This window comes from Rhinolophus hipposideros (assembly GCF_964194185.1).
Source record: "Rhinolophus hipposideros genome assembly, chromosome: 11".
Lineage (NCBI taxonomy): Eukaryota > Metazoa > Chordata > Mammalia > Chiroptera > Rhinolophidae > Rhinolophus > Rhinolophus hipposideros.
This window is the reverse complement of record NC_138057.1, coordinates 54,220,532-54,232,737: the sequence shown is the minus strand read 5'-3', so window position 1 is coordinate 54,232,737 and position 12,206 is coordinate 54,220,532. Positions and strand designations below refer to the sequence as shown.

Here is a 12,206-nt window from a genome sequence, read left to right as displayed (position 1 = left end):
GTGTTCCCACACCTGAACTGGTATCAGATAATAATTCAAGTATTTTCCATCACTACGACAAATATACATTTCCATTTTACTAAGTTCTGGTTATAAATTCATCTTGCTATGCTTAGCAGCATATTTAAAATAATGACATGGATATAACACAAACAATATTGAAGGAAAATTTACAAGCCAGTAATAACAATGTAGATTACAGTAAACCTACAAAATGACAGGGCAAATAGAATAGTGGCTAGTAACAGGTCACCTTTCAAACAGAGAAATTATAAACTCGAGAAAAGAAAAAGTTCACTTTCTCCACCTTAAATAACTGACATTGGAGAATACTTGCATTGATACTTTTTAAAGACAGAGGGATTGTTTTTATTACTTACTACTACTTTCATCTCCATACTTGTAAATGCAGGTTGGGTTTGCAGGACATAGAGCTGAGAAGGTCGGAGGAACAATATCCAATATACACTGATGGTAAGACAACCTACAATACAAATAAGAGCCTCAGAAAACATCACCCATCAGTTCCACTCTTTGGTAACATCCAACTTATCCAGAAAGTCACAATCTCCAATACTCTAGACTCAGCTGACAACCAAGTAAAAGAAGAACTAGTCCTTTAAGCTTTTGTCCATATTAGCAAACCAAAACTCTGGCCTTCTTCAAAACATAATGGTTTGCACTGAGGTGTGGGCCAGTGAGCCCATCAGCCTGGTGGCCCAGGATGTGGGGTGGTAATGGTGGGGCGAAGGAGACAGTACGCATTGTGGGGAGGCTAGTTATATTGTAGCAAATAAAAACACACTGAGATTATGGGAGCCAGATTCTTACTGCCTGAGAAGGTAGTTAGAAACCAAGGTAAAGGGGAATGCTAGAAAAAATGAGATGCAGCATTGGAATTGGACGGATACACACACCTAAGTGAATATAAAAATGGTTACAGACACATGTATGTGAGTGTGTGTGCATATATTCACTATCTTGGTCATTCCAGAGGGTTTAGAAACAATGGCATCCCAACAGTAACAAGCACATCAAGTGTCCAGATCTTGACTCCTAAACACCACACTCCACTGCTAGAAACTTGGGCGCTTTGAATAAAGAGATTATCCCAGGGGAGGGGCAAAGAAACACAAGATGAGATTGGAACACCTTGTGCCAGAAATGGAAATGTTCAATGAATGGAGGGGGGACATTAAAAAAGAAAGAAAAAAGACACAGGAACCACAAGGGGGCTCCCAATGGACAAATGAGGCACAATTTGGGCATCAACATAAATAAGGCTGTGACAGATTATAACCCAACTGAAACAGAAAACCACTAGTTCCCACCGATAAACACAGGAATAAACAAATGGGTGAAAAAAGAAAGCTCATTTTTTTACAGTAGAATGCCAACTAATCAGAAAGAATGGAAAATGAGAAACAGTCACTTGGCAAGCATAGTGGTGGCATATAAAAGTAGGGGTTATCAGTGGAGGTTTGATGAAGAATAGTATATGAGTGTAACCTCAGAATGCTTCCCACAAAACAATCAATGACCAAGGGAAAAACGGTGAGTTGAAGATGGAGAAGCCTAGCAGACGCTGACATGACCAGGTGATCAAGGTTAACATGTCCAGGCGTGGGATTCACACGCCTCTCGGTGTGATGCACTGAGAAAGGCACTGACAATGCCAGCCATGAGTCTAATCATGAGGACACGGCAGGGCAACCCAGAGAGTAAGGCTTAGTGCTGAAAACTGACAGGGACATGAAAAATAGAAAAAGAATAGTAACTGTTCAAGACTGAGGACCCTGAACGACAACTAAATGCTGCATGAATTCCCAGATAGAATTCTGGACCAGCAGTGCAAAAGACATTGTTGGGATGGCTCACATGTCAGCAGTGCCTGTGGACTGTATGGTGACACTACTGTACCAGAGCCCATTTCCTGGTTTAGAGGGTTGTGTGCTGGTCTAGTTGAGAGCGTCTTCGTTTTGGGGAAATATGCAATGGGCTGTTAAAGGCTGATGGGACATTGTTATCTGCAGCTTGTTTCCAAAGTGTTCAGAAAAAGACCAATGTAATGGGTATATACCGGGGATGCCAAAAAAATGTATACAAGTGAACACTTTAGTCAGCGTTGCTCAAGCAGTAGTTCGCCATAATCAGAAGTGTCTGGACGTTGATGGTAACCACTTTGAGCACCTCTTGTAATTGCAAATAAAATTGCAAATAAAAAGTCAAATGTGACTTGTATTCATCTTTTGTTATTGGTATATATTGAGTATTACAATTTTAATACAGTTTTCCTTTCTTAAAATGTGTAGACATATTTTTTGGCACCCTTTGTACATGCAGAGAGGGAAAAAGGAGTGAGCACTAGAACAAATGTAAAATGCTAATGACAAGGGAATCTAGGTGAATAGGATGCAGTGTTTTGTACTATTTTGGCAACTTTCCTGAAATTTGAAATTATTTCAAAATACATTTGACCAACAAAACCTTTTTGGCTTAATTCGCATAGAATCCAGATGTCATGGTTGCCTAATTTTTTCAGCCTAAATCTTGATTAAAAACTAGTAAGAAAGAGAGGCAGGTACTTAGAATTAAAAAAAGTGATATTCTGGACATATATCAGAAATGCAGAGAAAAGGAAACACCCCCCCACACACACTTCTCTCCCCCACGGAAATTATAGACTTAAGCAAGGAAGAAAACACAAAGAACTTACCTCATACATTTTTCTAGAACTTCTTTTACAAACTTTGGTTTGGGACTTTCATGATCTTGAGCAAGACAATCTGACCTAAAGAGGAAATGTAGTTTTATAAATTCTTACACAGAATCTGTACTTACGTTAACTTGTACCTAGCTATAAGTAGTTTCCTACCTAAATTATTTCATTCATATATATACATATACATATATACTTATATATGTATATATTTCAAACCATGAAGATTGCTTTTGTTATAGTTTTAAATATCAATAGAATTATTATTATTATTGACTGTAGAGAAATGAAAGATAAAATATAACACCACTTACCAATCTTCCCAACTCCAACGGAACTGGAAGTTACTTAGATGATGGGAAAACCAATTAATAAACCTACACAGAGAAGTGGGAGATAGAAGGACAGAAAAAGATGAATGGTTGCAGTTTACATGAGGAACTTATGTAATCCTTTAGACAAATAAAACCGTATTTTATAGTTAAATGAAAAGCATACACTCCTACCTACAGCTGTATCTTTTGTCACTTTTCTCTGCAAATCCTGTAACTCATTTTCTACTTTAAAAAATAAGTCTCCTATTTCACTCCTTCTAAAAGCACTATCCATTTTAAGTGAATAATAGATACAAAAATACAATTTGAATGCCTGTTTTGTGCCAGGCACCTTATATATGTTTATAATTTAATTCTCACAATAACATCAGAGGAATGTATTATTTTCTCTAATTGACAATGAAACAGAGGCAAACAAAAAAAGGTTATAAAGAATTTGCAGATGAAACATTTTATAAACGGCAGGGCTAAATAAAGTACAGTCTCTTATCATCGCACCATGTGCTTTACACCACAGACAACAAAATATACCATCAAAGCGCTTTTTCCCCCTAAAAATACATCTGATCTCTCTAACTAGATAGGGATTACCTTACTATACTATATAATGCTGTGAAATTTTTAAGAGCCTAATAAATATTTGCTGAATGAATGGCATAATTGGGACACTCAACACAACCGGTCATTTTATTAGGCGAGGAAAGAAAAATCAGAAAACATTTTCTTAAAGCATGTTCTTCATGTGTCTATTAATTTTAATCACTGAAATTAATAGGTCAATGACACAGAATAGCCCTTCCTGATAATTTTCAGATATGGAATTTGAACAGATATGAAAGATCATAGAAACTGGAGAAATATTCAATATCCTGATCTGATTTAGGAAACTGACAGAGGTAAGAGAATACCAGCTAATAAAGATGGTACATAGACCTCATCCAAAAGACGACAGTGGGCATGCAATTACCACAGCTATAAAAATCCAATATGGTTTTTTATATAAACAGTCTTGAAGCTGTAGTTACACAGTTGCCTATTATTTTATAAGTAGATACTACTTATAAACAAACAAAAATATGTATGTGTTTATACATAATAAATAAGTATTGGACTCCACTTCTATACAGGGGGTTAGCATAAAGTCTATTTTAAAAACTCAAATACCCAATTATAGTGGGAAAAGTGTGACTATTGCCAAGCACCAAACAAGTAAACAATGAGGAAATTAAAGAAAACCTCAGCACAGGTATCATTTCATACTGAAAATTAGACGGGAAAGTGTAATATTACATTACAACAAGTATGAGTTTTATGAAAGAAAGGATTATTTTGGGGAGGCAAGAAAGAAAAATCAAATTGGAAATTCTTAACAAGGTAAGTGTTTTGCTGATCAAGTTCTTTTATAAAGTACAGGAATGGAAGCTGCTAACAATCAATATAGAAATAAGGCAATTACTCTACCTGTCTACGCACGTAGTATTCATTGTGTCCAAACGCATATATAGCATTTCAGTTGCCTGTGCAAGCTGTGAATTTGAGGATAAGGAAAACTACTCTCCACCCTTCTTCAAAATAAGTTGTGATAGAAAAAATAAGTAACATTTTCTAGAAGTCTGTACAGTGAATAATGTTGAGCACCTCTTCATGTAACTGTCCTTTTTTCAAAAAAACAACGTTGAGGTTATCAATAATGTACAATAAATTTGACCTGTGTACACTTGTGAAATCAAGATAATATTTGTATCACTTCCAAAAATTCCCCACGCTTGTTTGTAATCCATTCTCCTTTCTCCCCTTCCTTACCTATGTCCCTAAGCAAGTATTGGTCTGCTGTCAGTAGATTACTTCACATTTTCTATTATAGAATTTTGTGTAAATGGAATCATATGAGTTCTTATTTGTTTGGCATGTTTTACTCAACATAATTATTCTGCAATTCATTCACACTGTTGCCAGCATCAAAAACTTGTTCCTTTTTATTATGTAGTATTCCATTGTATAGATATAACCCAATTTGCTAATTCATTCAAGTATTGATGGATATTTGGATTGCTTCCAGTTTGGGAATAAATTTTCTATGAACATTAATGCCTAAGTCTTTGTAAGGACATGTGTTTTCATTTCTCTTGGGTAAGTACCCTAAGGATGGATTGTACGGTACACATATGGTTAAAGAAATGCCAAACTGTTTTCATGAAGTGATTTAAACTCACAGGCAGAAATATTTAATGATTGTTTAAAGCTAGGCCAAAGAGAGCAAGTTTAAAAACAAAGGAAAGGATACAACTTGGGGTAGAGAGCCAGGCTGAAGTTTGCACAGTTCAATGAGAAGTGTTGTGTACATCACATCAATGTGAGGGGGTGCTGGAAGCTGAAACAGCTCTGCAAAGATCACCTACAAAGGAATCAGAAGTCAGAACTCAATTCAACAGCTATCCTATGCACTTCTATTAGAAAGACCTGAACATTCTAAACGTAAACTCTAATTCCATGATATTTATAATGAGAAAAGAATTACTTTTTAATCTTTAAAATTATGCTCTTTAAAATATGAATGAATGCTTTTATACTGTAATGAAAATTTCTTCCCTTTATAACTCACATAATATACAAATATTAATGCTTAGCTGATAATCCCAGAGAATCATGCAATTAAATTCCAACTTTGGAAATACAGGAGTTGATTCACTAAGGGACTCACAGATCCATCAGTTTCATTCTTATAAGTAGTAAAAACCCTTATTAGACTCTGAGGATGAAACAGAAAATAGTCGAGTCAGTCCACTCTACTTGAAACTGGTGCCCAGACCTTTTTGATAATCCAAGACTTCTTTGCCATGCCTCTTGTTCAGAAACTTGTTTCCACCCTCCCTATATAATTTGTGGATCACCTACCTAGAATTCTAAAATCTGATCTGCATCCCTTCTGACTCTCACACTTCTGTACTTCATTCTGATGACTTTCTACACATTTTACAGATTTAAAGATATGATTTATATTTTACATTGCAACTAACATATCAGTGAGTCAAATTCAGAGCCTAAGCTTATAGGACAGAGGCAGTATTTTTAAGAAAGCACGTAAGTGCAGTATGAATAAAAAGTGAATCTTAATACATCATAAATATGCTCATGAATATCTTAACATAAAGGGATATGCAATTGACAGTCTGACCCATGTGTCAAGTAAAAACACTGTTTAATGGGACATAAATCTCACAAGGTGTTCAAATATATTACTAATATCATCTTACTTTATGACTTAATATGGGATCAAAAGCATTATCTATTCTTCCTACTTCCAAAATAATTGGCTCCTTTAATTTCCAAGAATAAAGATTCATACTTAACCCCACCTTGTGACACGAAATAATATACTAGTGTACACTAGTAATAAGAGGCCAGATAAACATAGTTAAAAATAGATTATCTGCCTAAAGTAATACAATACTTTAAAGTATTTAAGCTACTTATATATCTGTTAATTGGACAAGGTATACACAGAGCTAGAGGTAACTTACATTATCCATAACTATCCATGAATGAAGACATACTATATAAATAATTTACAGGCAACTCAAAAATCCATTTGGCTACTGGTTTCAACCTCCTCTTTTCTCTTTACTAAAATGGCTAACAGAGCACCAAAACAGATAGCAATTTCCTTGCTCCTCTGTTAACTTTCAGAACCAGATAAGTAGCAAGAAAAAAAATAAGCCAATAGTAGATTATACTTTAAGTCAACAGAAAGATATGGAAACTTAGAAACAAGCTCCATGTGGAATGCCTACCTCAACTATGTGGTAGTTCAAGGGGATCTTGCTCTTCCCTGGGTAGCTCACCAGCTGTGCAGCGCTACAAAAAGTGTAATTTAAGGTCAGTAAGTATATAAAGATACATGAACAATCAACTAAGCAGTTTCTGTGTTTAGATTTAAGGAAAAGAAAATCTTTTCTGTAATGTTCTAGATTCACTACAGCACAAATTATTTTGTCTAGCACAAGAAAACTCTTCAATGCACCCAAAACTCCCTGAGGCTCAAAAGGAGTCTAAGTAATAATACTAAGGAAGCATATTAAGATCCATTAACTTATAAAGTTTTAATAGGGTAAACCACTCCCAAAAGACTACATATTCCTTTCCACCTTAAAATTTACACCAAAACTTTCCAAGGTTTAAGAAAAAAAAATAAACTTTTCCAAAGCTAGATGTCTCAATGCTAGAAAACAGAGCAAAACCATTAGTATTCATTTATTCCCATAATATGTCCACTAAAAATAGCTTGTTATCTAACTTAATTTGTCCACAGCGTATTGTAAATAAACACCACACAAAAAGCACCACATACACATTACTACAAAGCACTATAGTTCTATAAATCACCCAGGAAAGTACTATTTTGAGAGTGAAGAGCTTCAAGAAAGCAAAGCAGACTGGTCTTAGCAAGATGAGATGTCAAGAAGATTCTTTTAATCCTTAGTATATAATTTGCTCCTACCAAATTATCAAGATTGCTAACTTTTCTCTGCTCTAAAAGTAACATGAAAAGAACCTTACCAAGTGTTCCTTTCCTTCCAGTGGGATTTAATGATGCAGTGAAGATTCTCTTCTATTACAAATCTTTCTACTGAATGACTCCCCGGCATTACAGGACCCTGAAAAGAAAACCAAATGTATATACTGCAGACTTAGAAAAAATGCTTTCTTTCATTTATTCAACAAATAGTTGAGAACATATAATGTTCCAGACACTATATTGGGTGCTGAGTATAAAAGTTCAGAAGTGTGGGAGCTGTTTTCAGCAAACTTCATTATTGTGTTCACTTATATGTACAACAGAATTAGAGTATCAGCTGCAGTGTTTCTTCTACATATCTCACACCATACTGTCACTGCCCACCTCAATTCTTCTATGAAACAAACAAAATACTTTTTGTATATTATTAGTCTTACATAGTTTATTTTTTAAAAAACTACATGAGCAAATTACTTCCTACTAAGCACAGAGAGGGAAAATTTTATTTCAAACACTACATATACATAAAAAATCATGTATGCACCATAAAATATCCATACTTTGATTTTTAAAAAGGTTAAAAAACATTACGTACATGATATTGCTTAATTTTTTTTAAAAAAGCACAGTAAAGAGGTTTAGAGTTTGTTTTTATTTATTTGCTATTGTGGACTCTTAATGATGACTTTTAATCTTCTCCATCATTTCTCATCTCATTTTTTAAAATAAATACTTTTTTCAAAGGCCAGAACCAAAAAACCAAATCCTCAGATATTTTGCATTTTATTCTCTTCTGACAAAGGAGGATGGGAACATTATAGAGGCACCACCAATTAAGTGTAAACAGTATACTTGAGACAAATTTTGAGGTCCTACTCTGGTTCTCCTTGCACAAATAAATACCAATTACAAAGATTCTAGCAGTCTTAAATATAAATTAGACTTTCAATTAGATATACCTAATTAGACCATTACACAATGTTTATTAAAAGCATTTTTTATTACATATGGAATACAGCAAAGTGGGTAGCAAGTTGATAATGTATACAAGCATATAACCGATTCTCTGATAACTTTTTACTCTGAGACAGATTATACATATACTAAATTTCCACTGGCCATAGGAATTTATGGTAGGACGGAAAAGAGAAGATAGGAGAAGGAAAACTGAAATTTGACCTTCAGTGGTAATATTGGTTCTTATGACACTGGTTATCAACTAGGGACAATTTTGCTCCTAAGGTGGGAGACATCTGGCAATCTCTGGAAACAGTTTTAGTTGTCACAACTGAAATTTAACCTCTAAATGCTACTGGCATCTAGAGCCAGGGATGCTTCTAAGCATCCTACAATTCACAGGATAGCACTCCACAATAAGGAATTATCCAGCCCAAAATGTCAAATGTGCTGAGGCTGAGAACTCTGCTCTATGCTAAGTGGGATGTACTAAGCTACAAGTATGGTACTTAGGCCAGGCTGAGTTTCTACACCGAACAAATCTAGTAATAACCCTACTTGCTGCTTGGCTACTAAAGGTAAGACAGTCATTTAAGTGTAAAAGTATAAAATAATTAAAGCATAGTTAAAATGCAAATTTTATATTCAATATTCATATCAAAACTATATATTTTGTTAACTACTAAAGTATTAATGGTTGCCAACAACTTGAATTCATAATAAAGAATACATACTATATTCAAAAACTATTAAGTCAACTTATACTCATGTTTGGGGTTTTTAAATTAAAAATACTTTAGTAAAAGAAAGTTACAAAAAATATGAATAATAAGACAAGTTATAAGGGTTAGAGAGAGATGGATAATCTCCAAAGTGGGTATTTTTGTTGAAAAATAGCCTTATTGAATACTAGCTAAAATTACTGAGCATCCATCACGTACCACATACTGTTGTTCTATGCACTTTATGTGTATTAATACTTTAATCTTCATTACCACTTTATAAGATACTTACTATTATTATTCTTCCATTAAGAAACTAAGGTATAGAGGTAAATAACTCACCCAGTATCACACAGTTAGGATCTGACTAACCCAGGACTAAAACCCAAACCAATATTTTGGGTTTTAGTCTCTAAAATAGCACCTGTGCTGTCTCTTAATCTACATTCACATGCTAAATATAATTTCTTACATAATGAGGTGATACTGTTTAAACTGCTAACTTCACTGAATAAAACTGTTAACTTCATTGCTATTGATCCTCTTAGATAATAAACACCTTGAAATTAAAATGTATCACAGGCAAATCCCAACAAGATTAAACCACAATTAAACGTGTGACAGGCCCTTTGAGCTGGTCGCATACCTCTGGATCATCAGTGTAATCAAACATCCTGAAGATGACCTTTGGCATCGGGTACACTGAATCCTCAGTGTGAGGAGGTGGTGTGAAGGGAGGCAAGTTGTGCTGCAGCGCTTCACACAGGATGCTGTCAAAGGCAAGATAAGGCCTGAGGATGTGCCGCTCCTGCCAGTGATCTTTTTTCAATTTCTGAATCTGCGCCCACAGGCAATCTAAATACTAAAGACATTAATTTTTCATAATTAATATATACTTGGAGGCTAGAAGAAATAACATGAGTAGACAAAACCAAAAATCAGCACTTCTAAAATACAGGGTACAAAAGTAAACTAACTTGCAATTAAATATAGTACAAAGGAACGGCGCTAAGTTTTTGTTTTAATTACTGTATAACATCTATCTGGCTGAGGCTATTACCTCTTACAGTCTTCAAACTGGGCATGTAGAGAAAAAAAATGTCAACTCTATGAATCTGGAATCCCCAGAACAAGGAATGTTTGAATTATATTCTCACATTTATTGAAGCTCCTCCATAAGCCTAGGGCTCTAAGGAGGGAGACCCGTGATATGAAACCTGGAAACTGAGCTAAGGTATATAAATGGCGTGATCTGAATACACCACAGAGGTGAGACTCTCCTGGAGAGCTGACTGTGCTTGTATCACAAGAGACAAATCAATTTACCTCTTCTTGTGGATGTGGTTTCTCAGCAGTCCACACTTGTAACATGGGCACGTGAGTCTTTTGGCGTCTTCTAAAGATAAAAATGATAAAAGATGTTCAGTTGCTTTCTCAATAAAATGCAAATTAAAGCAGTGAAATACATTTTTACCTATCAGGCTGGCAGATATCAAAAATTTTGATAATGTACTCTATTAACAAAATGTGGGTACATATGCAGTTTCAAACATTGATATACTCTCTTTAGAAGATTTGGAAGAATATCATCTCTTTAGAAAGCAACGTGATTAAATCTATCAAAATTAAAATTATTAAGATACTTCAACACAGCCCCTAAGAATTCACATTCCCCACAAATACATTTGCACATGTATAAGGATATTCACTGAAACATTGCTTGTAATAGCAAGAGACTGGAAATAACCTAAATGTCTACCAACAAGAAATTATGGTCCATTAAAAGAGTGGAATACCACACACTGTTAAAAAGAATGAGGTAGAGTTCTGTGTTTTTAATGCAACAAATCGAAGTTCATATATATTAAGTCAGGAAAAAACAAGTGAAGAACAACGTATATACTGTCCTACCATACGTGTATAAGAAAGGGAAAGAGCACATGCCAGCACAAATGCTCGAATATTCATACTGTTTTATTTTTATTCTTTGGCAAACACCTACATTTTTTTCTTTTTCTTTTTTTTTTTTCTTTTTTTTTTAATTAATTTTATTGGGGTGACAATTGTTAGTAAATTTACATAGATTTCAGGTGTACAATTCTGTATTACATCGTCTATAAATCCCACTGTGTGTTCACCACCCAGAGTCAGTACTCCTTCCATCACCATATATTTGATCCCCTTTACCCTCATCACCCACCCCCCCAAAACACCTACATTTTTTAAAGAAAACCAGTATAACTTTTCAAAGATATAAAAACATTTTTAAAATCTCACATTTAAAGGTAGCTTAACATAATGAAAAAGCAGATTTCTATCTTTGGACTTCTTTTAGCTTTATTTGTAACTGACTAAATAGTTATTAACAACATCCAAAAAAGTATCTATGAATAGAAAGAAAATGAAACTTACAACAAAATTACTCTGAAAAAACTTAAATCCAAAACCATTACCCAGCTGCCGGGTGATGAAGCATAAGTTTACTATACCAGTAAGACCTATTGTTAGAAGTAAAGGTTAAGGACCAACACCTTAAGGACTTGGTTTACCATTAACTTACATGAACTATATTGTATGTTGTCCATCTGTGGTATAAATTAATAATACAGATGTCCAAACCTTTCTCTCAAGTATTGTGATTCAATAGGTCTCGGGGGCTGGGACTAGAGCATATGTAAGCACTACAGGTGATTCTTATGCACACTAACATCTAAGAACCACTGTGTTAAGATGTTTTATGCCTTTGCAAAACATGACAAAAGCAACTATGTTATCAACTCCTTTGCACGGAAGAAGTAAGCAACATACTTGATTACTCTGAAGTCTCAGTAAGTTACAAGACTAGGGGTATGAGATTACCTACAAAAAGCCTTAGGGAACGCTACCGCTTATTTTTGAGACATGGTATTACTAACAGATAAAACTGAACACATGTACGATAATATCAGGAAGATGTC

General features: G+C 34.6%; 1 protein-coding gene across 2 annotated transcripts in view; it reads right to left on the bottom strand.

Annotated features, from left to right (window-relative positions):
- NCBP1 (nuclear cap binding protein subunit 1) overlaps positions 1 to 12,206 on the bottom strand; it is a 37,573-nt gene that overhangs the window by 13,163 nt on the left and 12,204 nt on the right. For both annotated transcript variants that reach the window (XM_081066475.1, XM_081066476.1), the window contains exons 7-15: positions 10,576 to 10,645; positions 9,896 to 10,111; positions 7,612 to 7,709; positions 6,846 to 6,909; positions 5,339 to 5,449; positions 4,516 to 4,580; positions 3,034 to 3,096; positions 2,717 to 2,791; positions 381 to 484 (exon numbers count right to left, since the gene is read on the bottom strand). In XM_081066475.1, the coding sequence (XP_080922601.1) occupies positions 381 to 484; positions 2,717 to 2,791; positions 3,034 to 3,096; positions 4,516 to 4,580; positions 5,339 to 5,449; positions 6,846 to 6,909; positions 7,612 to 7,709; positions 9,896 to 10,111; positions 10,576 to 10,645 (866 nt within the window). The remainder of the gene's footprint in view (positions 1 to 380; positions 485 to 2,716; positions 2,792 to 3,033; positions 3,097 to 4,515; positions 4,581 to 5,338; positions 5,450 to 6,845; positions 6,910 to 7,611; positions 7,710 to 9,895; positions 10,112 to 10,575; positions 10,646 to 12,206) is intronic.